Genomic DNA, 25,130 nt, shown 5'->3' on the forward strand with positions numbered 1-25,130 from the left:
CAGTTGCTTAGTGCAACTAAGTTGAAAACATGATGTTACCAGATGCAAAATGGGGATGCATATAAACTGACCACTCTAGGAAGCTATAATGAGGGTCCTTTAAAAATAAGAAAAGAAGGACCAAAAAGAGAGATGTCTATGAAAGTACCAATTTTTAAATTAGGATATTTTCTCAGTCTAGGAGAAAACATTAATTCAAGGGTATTGTCGGGCTTTCACTTTTCTGTGTTAGCAACAGAGCTGTGCTTCATTTGAGTGTCAATATAAACTATTTTTCAGAATTAAACAAATCAAACATCCCTGAGAAACTGACAGGAAAAACACTTAAGGGAAAACCCAGGAGGTACATAAAAATATATATTATTTTATATATACCTATATAAACTATAGATAGATAGATAAATAGAACTATAAATCAAACCCTTATGAATTTCCACTTTCCTAAAAAATTAAATCACTCACCCTCATTGTATATTTTCTTTTCTATCATTGCCATCAATGCCGAAGAATCAACCCTTCTAGGCTAGCTTTAGCTGTTAAAGTGGTCTAATCTAACTTCTTAAATATGGCATGAACTGAAACGGGCTTTGTTTCATTTTTATCTATATCATCCAACCAGCTTTCAATAAAGAAACCGAGGAAGGAGGACACAGGAAGTGTTCTTTTGTCTTACTCACTTTGTAATTAATTAAATACAGTCTCCTACGTTGATCTCAGCTTAGACAAAAATCCAGGGAGCTGAATGATTAGGCTCAGTTGCAAATAAAATAAAACTATTACGTTTTTTAATATTCGAAGAAATGAGTCCCTTTTGGGTATCCCTTTATTATCGCTACCTTTAGCTTCCATGGGGGTTTGTGTGAATAAAATAAAGTCCCGCATGCACTTGGAATTACAAATCAACGTTCTACACTCTTGTTTATGTTAGGAGTTCCAAGGATGATCACATGAACATGCTGGCAGTCTTCTGGCAGGGCTAGCATAAAAGGCCGCTCAACCACGTTGTTTAATTGTATATAGTCCAATGCTAGGCAACTCTCCAAACCTTATTGTAAACAGTGTAGCGAGACCTGGAAGTTCTGCAACATAATGGCGTTCAGGCTTTTTACAGTTAACTTCAAGTGACAGTTCACTTCTCTTTAGGATTTTATACCGTGTTTGCCATGATTGATGCACATTGCTTTGTCACATAAAACAAGCTGGCATTTAGAAACTCAGTCTAACGCTACACGCTAAGGGTGTCATTTTCCCCCCAAGTGCACCGACTTGGTGCCGTGTTTTGTTTCAAAGCTATAGAGGAAGGTAATCTGTTACAGATTCTCGTGTTGAGGCTGGAAACAGAACAGAACCGAATGACGATTTCTGAGCACTTGGCTGCACAAAATGGAATTAAGTGTACCAGCTATTATGTTAGAGCGACCTCAAAATTTTGTTAATTTGATGGAATTTATTATTTTAAAGTATTTGAAGAAAAACCTCATGTTTCTATACACTCTTGAACTCCATGCTGGCTTCTGAGCTTTTGATTAAGAAGAAGGGAAAGACAGAAAAACCACAGGATAAGAGATAGTACATTCCTACCCTTGAGTTTAGAAGAACGCGGCTCGTTTACTGCTCAAAGGACACTGTTTATACATTCCAGACTTCCATCTTATAATTGCGCCAGGATTTGTAAAAAGAAAATCTCAGCAGGGCAGCAAAATTATTTAAAGCAATAGCTGCACATAATTGGTATAAAATACCCGAACAGCCTGCTCAGAAAACCCTTTCTCAGCGACATAGAATTACACCCCCTCAGCTCTCTTTCAATATTCAAACAGTTTGACTACTTCTCTTCTGGAGCCTGTGTCTCTCCTTTCTTTCTTTTATATAATGACTTTTTAATTTTTTTAAAATTAGAATTACATCCATCATTCCCCCTTCTTTTTTCTTCCTCCAACCCCACCCATGCACCCCTTTTGCTCCCTCTCAAATTCGTGGCCTCTCTTTCTTTAATTGTTGTTACATATATACATATGTACACTCCTAAACGCATAAGTCGAACTTTCTCGGTATGCACGATGTTTCCTGTATGCAGATGATGTGGGAGCTGAGCACTTGGTAATGGGTAACCAATGGGAGGTTCTTTCCTGAGGAAGATCCTTTCCCCCACTCTCACCACTCCCTGGTTACCTGGTTGTTCAGGGTTGAGGTCTCCTGAGCTTTCCCCCTTCCGTGTTAGCATGCCCACTGTGTTATCATCATTGGTTAGGTCTTGTTTAGGCAACCATGCTGATGAGACTTCATGGATACAGCCTTTCTGACATTCCTAGGAGGTACAATCTCAAAGCAAACTCCTGTTCCTCTCTCTGACTCTTAAAATCTTCCCACCCCCTTTCCTGCACTGAACCCTGAGCCTTAGGTGCAGGAGTTTAACTGTAGATGTTTTCATTGGGACTGGGACCACACGATCTCTTTTTCTGTGTGTTTGATCCACTGTGGTTTTCCGCTATGGTCTCTGTTGAATGGAGACATTTCTTTGAGAGGGATGAGGTATTACACTCATGTGTGGGTAGAGGATAAATATTTAGAATGTAATTGGGGTCTGTGTTGACTTGCTAAAATAGCAGTTGTAGATTCTCCTCCAAGAGCCAGGTCTTCACTAGCCCCAGGTACTGGTGACCACCGAGGTATGTGTACCACTATTAGACCCTTGGTGCTATCATGCCATGTGGGTTGGTGTTCTGATGCACAGTCTTCGTAGCTGGGTAACACTATAATTTGCTTCCCTCCTTTGGAAGTTTGTATAATACCTTCTGGTCTGAACTTTATTCAGCTACCTATCTTAGAGGGTCCTATGAAAAATTTTCAGCACATGTTATGTCATAATTTTATACTCATCTAGCTGTATCAGTGCTTACCCAGTTACCATAGCAACAGGTAAGCTGCACCCATGTTATAGAAGGTGGCTTTAGCCCTTATATTCTCATAAAGTGCTGTAAGTTAATTGTGTTTTTATCACATATAAAAGTATACTAAAATTGTGTTATCATCGCAAGAACTCAATTAAATAAACAACGAAGGTCACCATACACACTTGAAAGTCACATTAAAGGAATGTGAATCACAAAGTGAGGCATAGCCCATGCATTAGAAGCAGGACGCCCTCAGGCACAACCCATCACTGAACTACAGGGGTAACCGGGTTTCTGATGCAATTCCTTCAACGGACTAATGGAAAGGAGCGAAGTAGCAGCATTGTCTTACTTAAAGTGACATCTGATGTTAGACGTCTTTCTCAGGGAGACCTCTCTGTGCGCCTAAGATTGCTGCAAATGTTCCTTGATGGAATTTTAGCAGTGTCTCCACACTGAGATGAATGGGGACTTGGGAAATTTCATTGATGCTCTTTTTGGAAATCCCATAAAACCAAAAATATCACCATACACAATTAAGGATGAAAAAGCATTCAAAAACCACGATAATTACACAGCCTCGACAATATTGGATGCCACTTAAACTTGTACACAAAAGTGGCTTAAGTAGTAATTTTTTTGTCAGCTTCACACAATAAAAAAACAACAAAAAAATTTTCAGTCTGGACAGCAAGAAATATTTTAATAATGTGTCATGATAATAAATAAAACTTGATCCATTTTACCCAGAATGTATGTATGCATGAATGAATTTGTGCATGTGGTGTGTGTGTATGTGTGTGTTTAGAAATAAACCTATCATGTGTTTGGGCACAAGTCAGAACAGTGTACAACTTGCAAGAGTTGGTTCTCTTCTTCCATCAAGGTCCTAGGGACCCAACTTAGGTGACATGATCACCTTCACCCGCTGAGCCACCTCTCCAGCCTGGAACATGATCCTTTTAAAAGGCGGAAATCTCAGACATAATCCTAGATCTAAAGGACAGGCCAACTAAATCATAGTTGGAAGAGTTAGGCAAGACGTAGGCCCAAATAGAACAGGAATGATCAGGAAATACCCATGGATTACATATGTGCAAAATAGTGTTCATTTGTAATACAGAAATTATTTCATATTTGCAATATGACATGTTTCTTTACAGAATAGCCATGAGCTTCATGTCATTCCTTTTTTTTTTCATTCAGATTTCTGAAGACTTTTAAAGAGAAGATAAGATATTCTTAACAGGGCAAGTATAACATTCAGAGGGGAGTCAAAGACATCGTCTTAAAGCTGATCTGCATAGCTTATCATTAAGTCAAAGAAAATGAACAAACAGCTGAGAACTAAAATTAATAAATGTCAAAATCTTGAAGAAAAAGTGAATACAACTTTAATATTTTATGTCATATTTATAGCATATCCGCCATGTTTTCTTCTATTTGTGTATGTTGTAAATTTTTTATCTTCACTCTTTGTAACAGCTGCCTACACTCAAGAACAACTAGTGTGGGAAGGACCAAATGTCCAGAAAAACTACAATACAGAAATGTACATTAGCAACCTATCTGCTTTTTTAATTAAAGTAGCCTTCCAAATGATTAGAAACTTGGATACAGTCGGTCTAATTATAGTTCATCATAAATAAATATACCTACCTTTATTAAATATGTACTACATACATCAAAGGGCCTCCTACTTTTGGCCTAAGCTTTGAGTAGCGAATAGTTTAGGATCGTTCTTCATTAGTTTTGTTTCCTTTCCCCTTTGCAAGTTGGTCACCAGGATGTTTAGAGCTCTTAATGATTTGAATACCTGAAATTACAAGATCCACCTCTGATTTCAAAATGAATTTGCAAAAATCAAACCAGGGAGACCTGGTCTACATGAGTTTGCTCTAGTCACATATGTACCACGCAAGAAGCAAGCATGGCTAAAACTGAAAAGCTCTCATCCCTGGGTCAAACTAGTCAAACTCCAAATGCTTAACAGTCTCCAGAGGTTAGAGATAGACAAAGAATGTTCTTATCACTCCGAAGCTCTGCTAGAGAGAGCTGCACTGACTCTATGACTAATTATATAAGAAGTTCTCTAAGGCCACGTTACAATGTCACCTCAAAATACAATGCAAACACTTGTTTGGTGGTTTGAATGTGGGGAGCAAGGCACAGCTTCACCCATGGCTAATTATCTTACAAAGTTATCCTTTCTTGATACAGACATGCCCATCAAATGCTCTGTGCATAGTAGATATCCACTAAGCATATCTTTATAATCCTTGAGTAACAACAGATTTTAAGGTCATAAATATCACTGTTAAGGAAAGGAAGCAAAGCTATATATCAAGAAAACTAGTAGTAAATAAATTTAATTTGCTTTGAATATTCTTTACTTTTTACAGAGTATGCCATTACTTATTTTGGATTGCCTAAGTTTTGCCAGAATGCTTTGTAGATAGTCTTCAGTGACCATGCCTTCCACACCAAGCGTGAGTATGGCCATGCTTCCTATGAAAACTTAAGTCACTTAAGTTAAGTTCAGCTTCACTTAACCTTGTCCTGCAAGGATCTAGCTTAGCAACCTACAGTTGATCCTAATGTAGGATCTAGAAATGTAGCCCTTTATTCTTTTTTGGACTTTTAAAATAATTGTTTAAAATTTTAAATAATAATGCCTCATCTATGTGCTTGAAAAATTATACTAAACTATCTCTATATGCAAGAGCTACACAGTTGGCTATCTGTACCTGAGGGTTCCACATCCTCAAACTCAATCTATCATAACTAAAAATATTTAGAGAGAAAAAGAGCATAACAACATACTAAAAATTACAAATGAAAAACAATATGGTCTAACAACAAATTATCCATTATTCCTCTATTTTTGGGTATTATTAGTAATCAGAGATGATTTACATACTAGAGGAAGAAGAGAATAGGCTGTAGAACAGATACACTGTATTCCACCCAAGCAGCCCAAGCAGCCACAGATTTGGGTATTTGTTGGGGAGAGGTTCCTGGAACCCATTCCCGGTGGAAACCCAAGGACAGCTGTACTGGGTTTGGTTTTGCTGTTGCTTGAGAGGCATCCCTGCAATACTGTCTATCAGGGTCTTGGATCCCTGAACTTAACTGAGTTTTCTTCCTGGGTCTCCCGAGAAGTTGGGATACAGATGCACACCACCACACCCTGATGGACCAACCGCATTTACTCTAAACTAGTCATCAACCATCTTATTCTTGTGCTTTCTAAAGTACTTAAGTGGCAAAAACAAAGGCATTTAACAGCAATGATCTTTGTGAGGACACAAGGACTAGACCTACCAGAAACACTCTGTGCTGGTTACATCGCTTAGGCAATTTAGCGTAGGAGCTTATGTTTAATCTAATCATGTGTGCATTTGAAGTGGATGCATGCCATCCCCACAGAAATCTGTGGGTGCCCACCATATCTCTTAAGTATGATAAGAAGTCAATCCAAAAACGGTTGTTAAGAACCAAAGTATTATAGTAGGGGCAAAAACAGTATTTCTTATCTTTAAGAATCTTACATTTCTTGATCCATTTGGACTTGAGTTTTGTGCATGGCAACAGATATGGGTCTATTTTCATTCTTCTAGATGTTGATATCCTGCTATGCCAGCACCATTTGTTGAATATGTTTTCTTTTTTCCATTTTATATTTTTTGCTTCTTTGTCAAAATCAGGTGTTGGTAGATGTGTGGATTGATATCTGGGTCTTTGATTCAGTTCCATTGGTCCTCCTGTCTGTTTTTTAATGTCAATACCAGGTTGTTTTCAGTACTGTATCTCTGTAGTAGAGTTTGAAGTCAGGGATTGTGATGCCTCCAGAAGTTCCTTTATTGTACAGGATTGTTTTGGTGATCCTGGGCTCTTTGCTTTTCCAAATGAAGTTGACTATTGTTCTTTCAAGGTTTGTGAGGAATTTTGCTGGGATTTTGCTGGGCATTGCAGTAAATCTGTAGATTGTTTTTGGAAGGTTGCCAATTTTACTATATTAATTCTACCTACTCAAGAGCATGAGAGATCTTTCCATTTTTTGGTGTCTTCTTCAACCTTAACATAAAACCAACCACACTGAACCTCATAGAAGAAAAAATGGGAAGTACACTTGAGCACATTAGCACAGGAGACCACTTCTTAAATATAACCCCAGTAGCACAGACACTGAGAGAAACAATTAATAAATGAAACCTCCTAAACCTGAAAATCTTCTGTAAAGCAAAGTACTCTGTTAATAAGACAAAATGGCAGCCTACAGAATGGAAAAAGATCTGCATCAACCCCACATCGGACAGAGGGCTGATCTCCAAATTATACAAAGAATTCAAGAAATTGGTCATCAAAAGAACAAATAATCCAATTTAAAAAAAATGGGGTCTAGATCTAAACAGAATACTCTGAATAGATGAATCTAAAATGGCTGAAAGACACTTAAGGAAATATTCAACATCCTTAACTATCAGAGAAATGTAAATCAAAACAACTCTGAGATTCCATCTTACACCTTTCAGAATGACCAAGACCAAAAATACTGATGACAGCTTATGCTGGAGAGGATGTGGGGTAAAGGGAACACTTCTGCATTGCTGGTGGGAGTGCAAACTGGTACAGTCACTTTGGACATCAGTATGGTGGTTTCTCAGAAAATTAGGAAACAACTTACCTCAAGATCCAGCAATTCCACTTTTGAGTATATACCCAAAGAACGCTCAATCATATCATAAAGATGACTATGTTCATAGCAGCATTATTTGCCATAGTCAGAACCTAGAAACAACCTAAATGCCCCTTGACCAAAGAATGGATAAAGACGATGTGGTAGATTTACACAATGGAGTACTACACGGTGGAAAAAATGACATCTTGAAATTTATAGGCAAATGGATGGATCTAGAAAATATCATATTGAGTGAGGTAGCCCAGACCCAGAAAGACAAATATCATATGTACTCACTCATAAGTGACTTTTAGGCATAAAGCAAAGAAAAAACAGACTACAATTAATTATCCCAGAGAACCTAGACAACAAAGAGACTCTAAGAGAGACATGCATGGATCTAATGTAGATGGGAAGTAGAAAAAGACAAGATCTCCTGAGTAAATTGGGAGCTTGGGAACAATCGGGAAGGACAGAAAGAAATAGGGAAAGAAAGGAGGGGAGTGGAGAAAAATGTACAGCTCAATAAAAACAATTAAAAGATAAATAAAATTTTTGTTAAAAAAAAAAGAATCTTGCATTCTTCCTGGGCATTGAGAGTATAACCCTAGTACTCAGCACTCGGGAGGATCAAGAGGTCAAGATTAACATCAGCTGCCTAACAGACCCTGTTACACTAAAAAATAAAAAAGCAAAAACAAAACAATACAAAAAAGTTAAATGTATAAAAATGCTATATCAAACCTATCAAATATATGTATAACTTTATAATGTTTTATTTCTAGGTCTTTATCCAATATCCAATGTAAATAAATTTATTATACATGTGGTCTAAATAAAATACCACTTAATGTGAATGTAAAATAAAGAAAAAAATCCAATTAATAAACTCTATGTCCCCCACGTTTTTATATTTCAAATGAATGAGGTTTCATTCTGCCAGACTGTTTAGGTTGTATGCCTGTGCATTCTTGAAAAGTGAGTAAACTTTGCTTCATAATGCATTGAGAAAGTGGGAGAAAGTACTGAAACTTGTAAGTTCGGAAGCCAGCTTTGCTGAGAAAGGAAGTGTGTTCTAATCCAAGGGAGGAGCTGGAGAGATGAATGGGCAGTTAAGAACACTGACTGCTCTTACAAAGGACCTGGTTTGATTCCCAGCATCCACATGGTGGCTGAATATCATTTCTAACTTGTTCCAGATGACTCCTCCACTCTCTTATGGCCTGTGTGGGTGCTGCATGCATTTGGTGCACAGAAAAAACACACAGGCAAAAACTAAAACACATAAAATAAAAATAAACTCTCATCAGAACATCGATACAAAGGAATGCCCCATCCATTGACCCGAACTTCCATTTGTCTTTCAGACTTTAATTTTCCCTTTGATTATGTGCATTTCAAATTCAGATGAACAATGTACTCAACTTATAAGGGGGCAAGCGTGGCTATCTTTCACAAAGAAAGATTAAATAAGGAAATAAAAATACAAGGCTACTGCTGTGTTTGGGAAAGATTCAGAAAAAATATTTATACATGGATACAATTAACAGCAAAATCTTTTGATTCAATGTGTTAACAATAATTTCCTCCATTTTCACTAAGAAGATCTTCAGCCCAAGCAGCCAGTGACTACATAATAAAAGGTTCTATCAACTGCCTACACGGGTGTGCTTCCCCACATCCTTTAAACGCTGCAGTCTCCCTGCCCATGATATGTGTCAAATAACAGTGGTCCGCACAGCTTGGTTCTATTACAGATAACAGGATTTGAAATTGCCCAACAGTCCTCTCTGACAGTTCCCGGAGCTTCTGGAGTTTGCCAGTTATTGTTGCACACACTTCGAGGATGACGGAAAGGGTTGAGGCAGAAGATGCTCAAAACAGTGAGAAAGAAGCAAGCACAAGTTGTCAAAACAGCTGCAGCTGACTCACTCCCGTCATCCTACAAAGTTGTGTGTCAGTCAAACATAACAGGCTCATCTTTTCCAGTGGATTTCAACTATTTCCAAATAAGTTCCCATTTTTATTAATCTCAAATTAGCCTTTCCTAATCAAGCCTTCTGGTGGTCCAACTTTAAGCAATACGTTTGCCAAAGAGTCAGTGGCCTGTAAGGATCTTTGATGCATGGATATGAACTAAGGAGGTCTCAGTGGATCTTCTTTCTGGTCATTGTGGAAACAACTTTGTCTCTTCTCTCCTTAAAATATCCCAGCTTCTGTATTTGATTCCCCTAAACAGTCAGTTTTGCAGATGGAGGACTTACATACAAAGAGCACAAGAGAGAAGCTGTGCCGATGGTACTGGTTTCTGTGCATGCTACACGCTGTGCCTTTGTCTTTCCAAGGTTATTCATATACCTACAAAAACAGGTCCTGAAGTATGATCGAAAGATGAAGTGTCTTGAGTCATTTTCCTACCAACCAAACTTCATATCTTGAGAGAAAACTAGAGATGGCTATGTAGTGGTTGACTAGCAAGAAATTTTAAGAAATAGAGATGTGCTTCATCAAAGTGCCACTGGCATTGTGGTTGTTGTGGACCAAGTGGGTTACAGGAAGTCATTGATGGCAGGAGAGAGACACAAGAATGAAGCAGTTTGCGATCTGCCTTGCAATCATGAAAAGAAAGCTCCTTAGGAACATGATAAATGAAGAAGCCTGAAACAAAAAAGGGGCACAGACAGTACAGGACCTATAGAGAAGATGAGCAAGCCTCATTGTGAGTCGCTCAACTACTCTGTAGCAGGACAGAAATCCTTGAGGAAATCAGAGCTGGCCCAGAGTCTGGCTCTGGCAAAGGAGAAGTGGCCATGCTGGTAGAAGGAAGTGAGGCAATCCAGCCAGCCTGCCCTGCAGGATGACCTCAGAGATCAACAACTACTGATTCCTATTGACACCAGCTCCTGACACTTGGCCCATCCAACCTTGCAAACGGTTTCCTGGAACGGTTTCCTGACACTCACAAGAGGTCTCCTTCTTCCTTCCTGGCCAAGGCGCTGATGTGCCATGACATCTCATGTGACAACATGAGATCAGACACAGCCCTGAACTCTGGCTTACCTGCCACCCCTACCCGTGCCCCTATAGTCTCCCCACTCTGTACAGCCATCCTCATCTACAGAAGGAAGCCTTGGACCAGATGGTTCTTAAGTTCTTTCCAATTCTAGCATTCTGTGGTTCTTGGATGTTATAAATTCCCAGAATCATAAATTTCAAAGTTGAAAGGAACTTCAGAAATCATCTATTCAACCACCCACTCGACCTAGGCCAATCGAGCCAGAACTAATACGCTTTGAAGGTTCTACATGGCTGTTTTTGGCTGACTGACTATGGCAATAATCAAAGCTTAAAACTTTATAAGGCAAGAAAAACATATATGTAAAGTTTTTGGAACATCTAAGGAAAGTTTTGAAGGAGGTGAATCCCAGAGGGCAGCACAATCTATTGTTCAGAAGTTAACTACTGAAGTAGGAAGCCAGTCTTTGCTTTCAAAGATGCCTAGTTTAATAAAATCATAAAGGATGTCAGAAATTTTCCAAACAACAATTGAATTAAATGTGTTACTGTGTTCATACATACACGCATAAGATGTGGCAGCAGACTTTCAGGACCAGGCCAAGAGAAAGCAGGGCAGACAGAGAATGTATCTTGAGCGGAATAAATGAACAATTCAGAGGATGCCATTTGTTCTTCAAGGGTCAGTCTCCGTGGTCAGCTGCCCTTGAATTTAATCCTGACTCTTGACAATAAATACTATTCACACTTTCTCCAAAGAAATTATTTTTGTCACAACTTATGCCAACTGTCATGCTATACATTTAAAAGAAATCCGTGGATACGTGTAGCAAACAAAAACAGTCCAGGAGAGCGTTCTTCAAGGGGAAAGCCATCACACCTGCGCTTTCCTTGCAAAGGCTTAGCAGTGTTGATCGATGCTTCCCTTTTTAATGGATTTCATATCATTTTAATTTTTAAATTCTAGCACATCTTCCTTTTTGAAGAAAAACTGACAAACTGATACTGAAATCTGTAAAGCAAGGTAAAAGGCCTGGTCTGACTCAACATCACAAAGGAGACATGTTCTGTATTGCCACAGTAATTGAGACGACGAAGTCTGGGCACAAGGCTAAATGTGGAACCAAACAAGAATTCAGACAGACCCCGCACAAATGCAGTGACTTGACTGAACAAGCGGCACCGACATTCTCAAAGGGAAAACGTCTTTCCCACAAAGGATGCCGAGTCATTTTGCACCCAGCTGGGGAAAATCTTGAGCTTACACATATGATACACAGAGACTAATTAGAAATGGATTGCAGACCTGAATTGGGGGAACAAAGTACTGTTCCTAGTAGGAAGGAGGGAACTACCCCCATGACCTCAAAGCAGCAGAGAGACTGCCTTGAGACACCAAAGGCAATGATCATAAAAGATTGACAAATGGTCCATCATTAAAACGAGGAACTTCCATTTATTAAAAGATGTCAGACAGACAGAATAAGAAAATTGAAAATTAGGAGATACCCTCATATATGTCTGATGAAAGAGATGAAAGATAGCTTCCAGAATTTATTATAAAAAGCCTACAAAGCAATAAAAAAAAAGGCAACCCAGTAAGAAAGGAAGTAAAAAGTGGCTCTTTGCTACCTGGATCACAGCCCAAGAAAACTGCTATTTTAAAAAAGGGAACGGAAAGCTTGAACCAGACTTTATAAGACGACGCTAACTGACCAGTAAGTTTTATGAAAATCTAGACAAGGTCCTTGAACATCCTAAAAAAAATGTGGCAGGGGAGAAGAACACAAGACGAAGCAGAAGATGAGGGGAGAGGAGAGGAAGGGAAAAGGGGGAAGAAGAGGAAGGGAAAGAAAGGGCAGGAGGGAAGAAGCGGGGACTATGAGCCAGTGGGCAGAATAAAAGGCTGATAATACCAAGCTTTACTGAGGGTGTAGAGCGGCTGGCTTTCTTGTGCTTTGCTGGCAGAAGTCGAAGCTCTTAATGTCTACTAAAACTGAACATACACATTCCCCACAACCTGTAATTCCACTATTAGGAGTAATGCATTGAAGGCATGATATGAGCAACAATAATTATAGCAATTTTATGCAAAATAGCCCCAAACTGAAATAATCCACACACCCATGAATAATAGAATGGATAAATACAATAAGGTCTATCTGTGATAGACGACTACATGGTATTTTAAAACCACTTCACGTATAATATCACCAATGATTTAAACCAAAACAATGATGAACTAGAGACGGCAAACTCAAGAGGAGACAGATGGCTGAATTTCATTTTTAGGAAGTATAAGAACAGGTAAACAATTTTTGAAGACAGAAGCTGGATGACTGGCTAGGGTTGACTGGCACAAATGAGAATGTTCTGGGAAGCATATTTTGTCACCTAGGGATCTGTCATGTGACTATATAAACGTATTTGTTTAGAATATATATAATATGTACACATATTAAACAGATATATAATTTTATCATGCAGTATATTCTATCTCAATGAAAATCTTTGATTAATTAAATATGTTAAATATGTTGCATAGTGATACAAATCATGTCTTCATTACATATTCATACTTTTCAGGGTATATCCCAATGCCTGTTCCATAGGTGTTTGTCCAGTTTAGTTAAATTGGCCAGGTAGTTCTATGTACATGATCTCAACCAGATGATTTTTGTATCATGTGCTTGAATTGTGGAGAAGAGTTGTAGGCCTTGTCTATTCAGTATATATATATATATATATATATATATATATATATATATATATATACACACACACACACACACACACACACACACACACACACACACACACACATATACGGATTTTTCCCCCCATAAAGGGAGACAGGAGTATTTACATATTGAAAAACAAACAAAAAACGAGACCGTTTGCTGGGTTTGACAAGATTTGTATCTAAGAGGCAAAGAAACAGGAAACAAAGGAAGGTGCTGTTGGCAGCCCTGGAAAGCTGATGTCCATCGGGGCCCAGACACAGATACTATCACAGCACACTTAGCTCACATTCGACCCCAGTCAAATCTAATTCTGTAGCCTTAAAGATGCGCCTTGGAGCCCCCAGAGCAGCTGAGACAGGCCTCTGAATTCTGGGACAGACACGGACGAGGACTAGTGACTAAGTATTACCCAACATCATCTTGAACCCTTTTTTATTTTTTGTCTGTTAAAAATCACAATCAGCCAGGTGGTGGTGACGCATGCCATTAATCCTAGAACTCTAGAAGCAGTGGCAGGGGGATTTCTGTCAGTTAAAGGACAGCCTGGTCCACAGCCTGAGTTCCAGGACTACACAGAGAAACCTTGTCTCAAAGAAGAGGGCAAAACAAACAAACAAGCAAACAAAAATCCAAATCAAAGTTTAATATTTCTGCTATTAAAATTTAAATCTGGGAAACTGCTACCAAGTTAGATACTTGTTGTTTTATGTCTTTTCAAAATTAAGATAGGCAGAATTCTTTTCCAATTATTTGTTGAGTAAATACTGAAATACTTAAGAAATAGAAAAATGCTTGCATGTGACTTCAAATTTTACTGTGGATTAAGAAAAAACTGTAAATCTTCCATTTAATTATGAATATTTAAGTTATAATCTCATTAAGAATACACATTTGTCATCAAAATAGTTTATAATATGCTAATTATTTATTTTTCAAAGTACGACCTCAAATCAATGCTTCTATAACACTTATGTATTACCAAGTAAAATTGTGCTTTAAATTTCCATATACAGTTGGATATGAAATCAGAAGAAAATACCAATTTAAAAGGGTAACTGTAGTTGGCAAATTCGTAATCATAAGCTGTAGCCTTAAAAGGTAATAAAGACTTCTTTAGTCAAAATAAGTGGGACACACTTGGTCCCAGATCTGGGCAGATCAAGAGATAGTAGCTTCCCTGTGACGTCACTGTGGGGGTCTACCCAGAGCATCACTCTGTCAGTGTTCAGAAGTCAGCCCACCGTTGCCCAACTCTTTGTGTAGGAAGAAAAGCTGAGGGTAGGACTCGGGGGACAGGTGGGTAGGAAACACCCCAAGACTGGTGAACACTGTCCAGCTCTTCACAATGGAAGCTGGTAGAGTCACAGTCCACAGACAAAATGCCAAAGGGTCTTCTTCAGCATGGACTGTTCCATTCTGATCCTTGATCTGTGCTCCAAAGGGAGATTCTGGGATAAGAACTCAAATAGAGATGCATATTGTCTCAAGAAGACCCAGGGTTCCCAGGGAGTTCTGAGCCCTCCAAGGACTAGGAGGAAAGCAAAAAGGAGATGGAACTAGACGGTGTGGGACTTGGTGTGTTTGTTTCCTTGCCATGCCAGATTTGCTTGGCTCAGGGTTGAAGGAAACGAAAGGATGCATGAGAGGTTTTAATTATGAATCAGTACGAGCTGGAGCTGAAAAGCACTATTAGTACTGCCTCCTGGGGCTGCTATTTTTCAGCTGGGAAGAAGAGGTTAGCAAACCAGAATTTATCTCTTAGTCTAGAACAGGACAAGTGGAGAGTGGAAAGCCTATGAGTAAGGCCCTCAGGTCTTGACCACAGCTGGAGGCTCCAGCATCAACAGCTGCTTTGCAGATGTCTAACTTATCTGGTGTCATGAGCCCCATCTCTCATCTTCTAGAAGCCCATTCCCCAGTCCTAAAAACTCAAAGCCCTATTTCAGAACTTTATATCAAGCTCCCCTACTCCCGAAGAAGGCAAAGAAGAGCCCCAGGAATTCCAACTCTCAGCACTCATCCTGTTCTCCAAGAAGCATCCTCTGGAGGGTGGTTGGATTCTATGATAGAATTGTTGTAGACCTGTTAATGACTTCTAACACAGATTACCTCTACAGGTTCACATGGGTGGGGTGGGAACTCTACCTTTACGTATGACAATTTGCACAGGAAGTGAGTTTCCAGTTTGGGGTCACCAATTGACAAGTGAACTGTGGATAAAAGTCATTGAATGGCTGGAGAAATAGCTCAGTTATTAAAGCACTGGATAGACAAACACATGAACCCAAGTTAAATCTGCAGAACACAAATAACAAGCTGGGCATGATCTTGTGAGCTTGTAATCCCAGGGCTGGGGAGAAAGACACAGGTGGATCCCCTAGGGCTTCCTGGTCAGCCAGTTAACCCTAATAAGCAAGCCCAAGCCAATGACAGACGCGGTTTTAAGACACTAAAGTGGATCCAACCTGTGGAGGAACAAATATCTGCCATCACCTTCTCACTTTGGTGTGCACCTGGACATGCATGTGCATGCACACACACAAACACACACAAGAAATCCAACTCACATTTAAATTAAGGAGTATTTAATCACCAAACAAATCGTATAGAGAATGAGGACAAAATCTATTAATTGTCTAGGAGGCAATTCTTTCTATTTTTGTTAAACTAGAAGTATGCACATGGTCACATGGACAAACATTTTTTTTAAGACTTGCATGTTTAAAAGATGGGAATTGATCAGAGCTGTGCCATGTAGGAGGCCAAGAGGCTTTTGAGAGTACTATGGTTAACAACTGGAAAATAATTTTTTTCTTGAAAATTTTTATTTTCATAATCATCTTCACTTTGGTTTGATGACAAATCTGAAACACTGTTGAGAAGAATAACCCTGGTGGCATTATAATTTTCTAATAAAATTTACTTTTCTGTATAACCAAACACTTTACCTGACACCCTATAACATAAACCATAAAGATATTTCTTGCACAGGATCTCCTGTGCAAATTTACTTTTACTGTCAACTCAAAATCATTACAATTGTTGGAGGGGGGGGGGACACCTAGCAGGGGACAAGGGGTTACTTGAGGCTAATAGAGATGTAAGTGGATGACATGAAATTTATTTTAGGGAACTTTTATTTTCCCTTTGGGAATCTCAGTATTCAGCAAAAGCATCTACCCAATTGCGCCATTCTGAATACTCAACTAATAGGAAAGAAAACTGATATTTTGTAAAATGAACTCACTCTTGCAGAGCTGGGAAAGTTGTTCTTCAGGACCAGTGAGACAACTTACGGCATCGATGGAATGGTCTCATTTGGTTGCATAAAAACACCTTCCTAAAATCCCTTTGTCTGGGACCCAGAAGCCCCAACTGTGTAACACATGTTCCGGGAGAAGCCGGGGGAAGGACGGTTTCTGGATCCCAAACAGAGGCAAGCAGAAGACCAAATGACTCCTACAGTATTTGGTTCTATCTGCAGAGGTGAATAACAGATCGTTTTAAATAAAGTTAGATAATGATCCCATAAATGGATGTTCACAAAAGATCAAGAATAATTTTGAAAAATCTTTCAACAATGCCAGCTCACACTAGACATCATCGGTGCCTACAGCGTAAGTAAAGATCTAGTTAGAAACATCTAAAACCCCAAATTTGTTTTCTTGCTGTTTCCATAAGTATGGCTAATGGGATAGGAGAAATAAACATTACTTTAAATAAAATATAACAATACAAATAACATTTCTGTATGCCCATTATGTCATCAGTTAGAGATTGCATTAGCAGCCTGCCACAGCACTAATAGTTTGGCTTAACAGCACATTTGTAAGCATAAAGCTGGAAATAATGTAAAATAGAGTCATTGAGTATGAGATTTTAAGGGAAGGGTTAACATAAAGTACAACAAAATGCAATTCTTTTAAAATTCAAAACGCCCTCAAGAGAATTACAAAGCAAATGAACAAAATAAAATAAAGTTGATTATTAATTCAAGAAACTTCCATCCATTTATTTAAAGCTCAATTTCTTCTAAAATTCTCAGATTAGCTGTAGCTTCTTTTGGAACTCTGGCTCACAAAACACATGTAAATGTTTAATCCCGTGCATAGTTGAGTACCTTCTCTGTCACCTAGACTACTGGCTGGAATGCTGTAATCCAAGGATGCTGTTTTACAGTTATCCTTTCCTTACTTCTTATTCTGTGTCCATTCTGTCTGCCCCAGTGTTTTACAGCGTGCTGGAATCAGGGAGCAGATAACCCACTCCCCAGAGCATCCTAATGTCAAATGCAGAGGATGAATACTGGGTTCACTCAGGAACACAATAGATGGGTCAAGTGTTTTGCTCTGTTGTGAGCCTCACAATTTATCAACAGGCAACTAGCTGAAAACTTAACCTAATTTCAGCATGCATATATTATGGCCACTGTAGGGCATCATGTGCCAGATGAGGATTTTTGCATGCTTATAGTGCCAGTTAGCTGCGTATTAGCATGCAATCTCTCCTTGAGAACCCATAATTTTAGTCATTATCCAAAAGACTCTCCTTCCTCATCATCTTCTAAAATGACAGATGCATCCATTTAAGAATTTGCTGGACGATAACAGGGGAAACAGCAATGCTCAGGATTCTAGATTTGCTAAGCCAAGCGGTCACAACACCAGATTCTCCTTTTAACTCCTTTTTGTTTCTCTCTCATCATTTCAACATACTTACTGCCCTGTGATTGGTCAAAATATTAAAATCTTCATATAGTTATGGAAAGGAGACTAGCTGCATTAAGCAAATGTAAGGAATTGGATTTGGGGTTATGTTTGGTTGTCTACATGGCAATTAGATTTGGGGTACATTCATATGTTTGTTGGCATGGCTACCATATCCCCTTTCCACTCGACCTCTCAGAACTACTAGAATCAGACATGTTTAGTTTCCAATATCGAATCTCTGTGTGTATGTATATGTGTGTGTACTGTGTGTGTATGTGTGTGTGTGTATGTGTGTCTGGCACACGTGGTTCTAGGAGGCTGTTTTCTGTGTGTTGCATGGCAAAGCTCTCAGCTGGATCATCTAAAGAATGTGTTCATGAAGGCTCGTCAAGCTCCACACCTTCCACTTTAAACGAAAGAGCAAAGAAACAAGAGTCCTCCAATCTACCCTGCACAGCACCCCTAAGCCCAATGTTCAACTTTTGAATATTTACCTTGATGTTACACCAAATATTAGGGTGCTGCATTTAAAAAAACAGACATCATTCTATGCTTGTGTTTAAATAAGCTATTTTTCATTGAATGACGCTCTCTCACTTGAAGACAACTTGATATATTCTCTGGTTATTTTTATTCAACCACCACAATAAGATAAAAACTATATTCTCCGAATGTAAGAGCTGGATAGACAATCACAATGAAGGCAATAAAAACTATATTCTCTGGATGTAAGAGCTAGACAGACAAATGCCAAGTTCAGGGTGACACAGTAAGAAACAACTGTGACCCTCTGCATTTCAGTCTTAGTTTGTGTGTTGGTTGTTATTACTAGATGGGTAAATACTTTTGCCAAGGCGGAAGTATACTCCAAAAAGGAATTATCTGGAAGAGTAAGCAAAAAACATTCAAGCAGGGTTGATAAAAAAGGGTAGGCTGATGACAGAAGCCCAGGTAAGCTATATTGCCAGTTCACTGTGTGAGAGCTCCATAATGGCCCACGATGGCTTTTTTGCTAGCATCCATACTCTTTATTATGATAGCTCATGCGCACACCCAGAAAGAGAGAGAAAGAAAGAGTGAGGAAGGAGAGGAACTTTTGATTGCACAAATTACTGACCTCTCAATATATAATTCTTTTTAGGGTTCTTACTAATTCACAAATCATTTTACTGCAGAAACAAAGTAAAGGAAATAACAAAGCACACTCTGATTTGATTAGAAAATGAGGCTGAACTGTTATATTTGTAGATGTGTGTCTACAAAATTTCTCTGTCCTTAAATAACTTTGCATTCTTCCTCTCCCTTCCCCCAATGAATAGCATTAGTCCGCTAGCAAAGCACTGGCGAATTTGGGGACAGGCTTCTGGAGGAGTTGTGGCACTGTGCTTGGAGAAAACAAACCTGCCAAACCGTGAATGCCCAGCAGAAAACAAACTAGATAAGAAAGCCCTTTTCTTTACGAGAATGAACGAGCTCTTAGCTGTTCATGTCATTTTTAAAGAACACCAACTTCTCCATTCTCAATAGGTCTTTCTCCTGTGTCTTTATTGGATAAAGTGATACAGAAGAAAACTTATGATTTGCTTCCCTGGACAGTCTTTCTTACGTAAAAAAGAAAGGGAAAAAGAGATGTCTTCCACTTACCTAAAAGGTTTGAAAGTTTAAATTCTATTACCCATCAAGTTGGCTGGAATAACTTTAGAGTTTCAAAACAGCATTAGGCAAAACACAGACACAGTAACATATTAGCAAACGCTTTTTTCTCTCTCACTGAAAATGTACACTGCCGAAGAATCGGAGGTCTTTCCAGAGCAGTGATGCACAAGGATGCGCTCCTCCTCCTCCCCCCACATCTTCCCCCATCCTCTTCTAGTGGCTTAAGGTTTCATTCTCAACAGAGAGAGGTAATATGTGTCTCTATATATTTTATGTTCTGCAGAACTCTAGAGATATCTGAAAGAAAGGGCGCTACAATGTATAACTTCACCTTTAACAGTCCCATAACCTTGAGTCTTTCTGCCATGTCCAGACACTCAAAATACCCTACTAAGGAAATTAATGTTGCATTACTAAACTGATACATTTAAGCAACTTTTATTCACCTGGTAAAGGTAGGTGCACTTTTTTATTTTTATTTTATTTTATTTTATTTTATTTTATTTTTGAGACAGGGTTTCTCTGTTAGAATTCTAGCTGCCCTGGAGTTCTCTTTGTAGATCAGGTTGGCATTAAACTTACAGAGATCTACCTGCCTCTGCCTCCCGAGTGCTGGGATCAAAGGCATAAACCCACTACAGCCAGCTAACATAGGTATGTATATCTTAAGACTCAAAGTACCCACGGCTTGTGCCGTACTACATTCCATCTACTTTGTTATAGTTGCTACTTACGCATGTAGAATCATGACCTTAATTTCTAGAAGACTCAGACTGTTTGGCACTATATTTGTTGATTACAGATAAATATATCTGTTTGAAAATCCACTGGAATGGTTGTGTGTCCAAGAGGGTGAGCTCAGAACTGTTTTGTCCCTACAGCTTTTATTAGTGGAATTCTAAATTACTTTATTATCTCTCAGCGTTTGATGCTGAGTTCAGATATATTCTTTGGTATCCATTTACACAAAAATCATCTCAAAACAAAGCTATGTGTTCCGTCATAAACAAACGTTTCTTTATTATAGAGTATTTCTTTAGTACAGAAGACAGCTGCACGCACAAAATGGAAGCTTCTATATTTTAGAGAACTATACACCAAAGGTATTTGAACAAAGATTGTATGTGTCATGCTGCCTTCAACTGGCAAAAAACATCCAGAAAGCAAACCTGTATTTCTTCTTCAAAAGGGAAAGATTACACATTGTATCCCCAGGAACATCCAAACACACACACCAGCACTGATGCGTGCTATAGTGTCTCTCAAGTACAGTAGCAGCCTGTGCAGAAGTGAAATTCCTATAGCCACTGGCTGACAACCTGTACATACAAGTCTTTGAATTAAAATGTTAATCAGTTTTTTTTTTCCCTGAATAGCTGAAAACTGAAGCACATATTTAACTTTTCGGAGTATCACCTAAGTCATTTAACATCTGGAATGGTCTTTAGAACAGTGTGTGTTTGTGTTTACAAAACTCTGCGGACGGCTATTTCAGGATGAATGTGCCAGGCGATAAAGCGACCTGCTAGAATAAGGCAGTACTGACAGAGAAATAACCGACAGAACAAACAAAATCATCCTCCATGGGGTAAAATCCGGGTACTTGAGCTCCACGTGACTGTAGGCTAAGGCACAATGGAAACGACATCTCGTCCACCCATGGCCTGCTCTTCTCAGCGGCCTCACAGGTACCTGATGTTCCCTGGAGATGATGTCACATTTTCTCTCTGTTAAAGCAAGATGCCCACCAATGCAGTTGTTGGCTCCGAGTGCTATTTTCTTGATTGCAAAATACAGAATTGATGTGTTTCATGGGAGCATCTTCCAAAACAAATTTGCCAAAACAGCCTCTGCTTAGATTAACACAAGGAGCATTCGTCACCTGCAACTTGTGAAAGTGTGACCTTAAAACTCGTTTTAAAGTACTTTTTAAAATCGCCTATTCCTCTGATGAAATACATCAGCTTCATCTGTTCCTTCCTGATCCAGCGAAACCACATCGGCTTCACATTCACAGGTTAAAATTCCTTTTTCAATGACCAAACCACTCCTTAGTGTTTGATCCAGCTTCCAAACAAGTTTGCAACAACGGGGACTAGCCAAACACATCAGTGTACTTTACGGAGAGTGACGTAGTCTCTCTCAGGAAGGTCAGAACACACACGGACAAGTACCGGCCCTGCTGTAGACAACAGAGTCTCATGGAGTTTATTAACTTTTCAGGTACATTATGCTTGTTATTAAACTAGAACCCAAATAAAGTCTCCATTTCTCTTAATGACTTTCACCACCACCATCTTACCAATGGCTGTGGAGAGGAGGAAGGGAGGTGTATGTCCCGCCTCTGACTCTGCTATCTAAAACCTGCATTTGGTGCCTTTGTATTTTTGGAGAGGCTCCTCTCTGAACTAATTATGACACCTTTACAATAGGGAGTTTATATTTAATTACCAAACTTTTAAAACACCGCATTATATAGGTCAGCTGAGGACACACCTTCCTCCCGAAACAAAGGGAGCCAGGGTAATAGGATTTCAGATTTCATAGGAGAAACAGCAAAATATGTTTTGAGACTGTCATTTACTGTAACACAAATCAATATTAAATGCTTTATGCAGGAAGCACACTTTCAGAAAATGGGCCCGAGAGCTTCCTGGGATCCAGCCCTAATTACTCCAGCAGGCTCTTGCTGTTTGTCTCTCTCCTCAATTATTTACAGGGGCAAAAAAAGTCAAATGGCATTGCATTAGCTATATTAAATGCTATGTACTTGGTTTCTAACTTACTAATGGTACATAAAAATTACTAAGGTAAATGTTGCATAGAAACATGGCTCTTTTTTTTCTCTTCTTCACCTGAATGTGTGTATTTATAATTTATAGAGTTAAGTGTTGAATAGGCTGTCCTTCTGGCACCCGAATGCTGTGTAATTTAAATAAGTGCATTAAATATACAACACATCTAAAAGGTAGCACATTGATTACCTTACAGAATTTCCTCAAACAGCTTCAGCATAGCACACGGGGCACGCGGCGCACACACACAAACACACACTCACACGCCAAGCAAGCATCTCCCTCAAGTTCTTAAAACAATGACATGACAACCTCATGGAGACCAGCAATGGTGCTCTCAGCTGCTAGTGCCTAACCAGCCCTGGCGATCTAAGGTAAGAGGGAATGGTGAATGAGCCGCAAGGTCTTTGAGCGCTGGGAAATGTCTGGCCTCTGCTGACAAGTCCTTTTTCCATGGACAAACACTAAGGTATGCTGTAGGTACAGGATAACATGGACCACACACACGGAAAGGAAGAAAGCTTTCAAGGTTGAATCACAGATTGCTGCTACCAGGTCAGAAATACCCTTCTGCCTGCAAGCAATCCCCTCAAAAAAGTTCAAACGCCCGCATTCATACCTGATTCTTTTGTGATCTAGAAGGGCATGCTAGGTATTAACTACCAAAGGAGGCTAGTGTATCCACCGACACCTTCTGTCTTGCCTAACTATCGCAGATGTTTCCACGGCGGTTAAATGCGCTTTTCTTGAACCCAGATAATTTTTAAAATTAGTTTAGGAGGGATCGAACTGTTATAAAATTAGCATAGGCCCATCAACAAAGTACCCGGGGTCCCTGGAAAGCCGGCCGTAATTTGTATGGCTACATGTCATCAGCTGTCCTTACCCAAGAGTGTGCCGAGGCCACTTTTGAGCAGAACTGAAAATCACTCTGTGGTAAACATATAAGATAGTTTAAAAAAAAAAAAAAAGAGGGGAAAAGTAAATACAAAGTCACTTCTTTCTGCGCATCGAAATCTGCCCATTGTCCCTCCCTACGTAAAAGCTACAGAAAAGATTAAAAGGGACATCAATGAATGCGGAGTGAACTTTGGCCACTTTTCTACCCAAAACACCAGCGTAAAAGTGGAAATCAGTAACCAGGTGAAGTGCCACACCGCACAAAGATCAGAGGCAAGGGGCGGGAGCGCAGGGCCCGAGGCGGGGAGGAGACGGTCCCGGCCCCCTCCGGCCACATTCGTCGCGCGCGCGGGAGCTGGAGGGGAGTCCCGAGGGGCGGGGCGGGGCGGGGGTGGGTGCTGCGCCCCACTCCCGGGGACCCCAGAGTTACCGCCCGCAGGGCGAGGCCCTGGAGAGGTCGGAAAGCCGTGCCACTAGCGGGTCCTGCCGTGGGCCCCCAAGCGTCGGCCAGCCGCTAGCCCTAGCTGGACGAGGGGCGCCGCGAGGCCGAGAGACCCTCCCCTCCTCGCCGGCCAGGAAGGGGACGGCGGTCCTTTCCTGTCTAGTCGCTGCACACCCCCCCCACTCCCCGCCCCGCGACTCTCTGTAACCCGATCGCTGCGATCTGCTCTCCGGGAAGCCGCCGCCCCGCGCGCAGCCAGGCTCTGCCCAGGCCAGCGCTATAGTTAGCAACCCCAGCAATTGCGCCCGGGGGCGGTGGGGTCGCCGCGCTCCCCTCCCCAGCCCGGCCCGGCGCGAGCCTCCGCGGTCTCCTCCTTTGGAGACCCTTCCCCGCGCCTCCTTACCTTGGCTTGCAGATACTGGGGGTAATAGTAGGTGGCGTACTGAGGGTACATCTGCTGTTTCCACACTTTGCCCATGAAGCTGGAAGGAAGCCTGCTGTGCAGGGTCGCCGACACTTTGGGGTTTCCAAGTCCCGATCTCTCCTGCCTCTCCCTTTCCGGAGGCGGCGGCGGCGGCTGCCTCGGCGGCTGCTGCTGCCGCTGCTCCACCTCCCAACCGGGACCAGACGACGTCCTCCTCCTCCACCTCCTCCTCCTCCTTCTGATCTTCCTCCTCCTCCTTCTCCTCCTCCTCCTTCCAGGCAGACAGAAAGACACTGCAGAGCGCAGAGGACACCCCGGACAGGGCGCTCCCAAGGAGTTTCCTCTGGGAGCCCGACTTGCCCGAGCTGCCAAGGGCTGGCGCGCTGGCCGCGCTGCGCTCCGGGAGCAGGCTGAGCCGAGCTAGGAGTGATCAATACAAGTGGAAAGTACGGCGGCGGCGGCGGCTGCGCTCGGTGCCAGGCGGCATCTGGGGTGGGTGCGCCCGACAACGAGAGGGGAGAGGGGCTGGCTGCCGAGGCCGCGGGGGAAGGGCGGTCGGGGGCGGGGCTTGGGCGCCACCGAGCCCGGGACCCGCTGGAGGTGAGGGCTGACTTTTCCACCACTCCTCACCTCCCAGGCTCACAAGCAGACGCCTAGAATCCTTGAGAGCCGCGATCGCTTTGTGTCGGGGGGTGGGAGTTGGTTTGGTGGACCTTGCTTAAGAACTGCCTAAAAGGCACCTCTGGCTTTCCCGAGTTTTTAATTTTCGTAAGAAAGAAGGGAGGTAAGGTGGCGGGGAGAGGAAATCAGATTGATCTCTCACTTCCCCTAAATCCCCCGACCGGTTATTTTTTTCCCCACAAAGGAAAA

The 25,130-nt window shown here is 40.8% G+C and overlaps 1 protein-coding gene across 5 annotated transcripts in view; it reads right to left on the reverse strand.

Moving 5' to 3' along the window:
• The window catches only part of Rbms1 (RNA binding motif single stranded interacting protein 1), a 217,737-nt gene extending 193,288 nt beyond the window's left edge, over positions 1-24,449 (reverse strand). For 2 of the 5 annotated variants that reach the window (XM_048425799.3, XM_048425798.3), the window contains exon 1: positions 24,240-24,449. In XM_048425799.3, coding sequence (XP_048281756.1) covers positions 24,240-24,314 — 75 coding nt within the window. In that variant the 5' untranslated portion in view covers positions 24,315-24,449. The remainder of the gene's footprint in view (positions 1-24,239) is intronic. The other 3 variants (XM_048425801.3, XM_048425800.3, XM_048425803.3) reach the window with 3 other exon arrangements.
• Positions 24,450-25,130: the final 681 nt, after the last annotated feature.

Source organism: Myodes glareolus, chromosome 21 (genome assembly GCF_982192425.1).
Source record: "Myodes glareolus chromosome 21, mMyoGla1.1, whole genome shotgun sequence".
NCBI classification, from domain to species: domain Eukaryota; kingdom Metazoa; phylum Chordata; class Mammalia; order Rodentia; family Cricetidae; genus Myodes; species Myodes glareolus.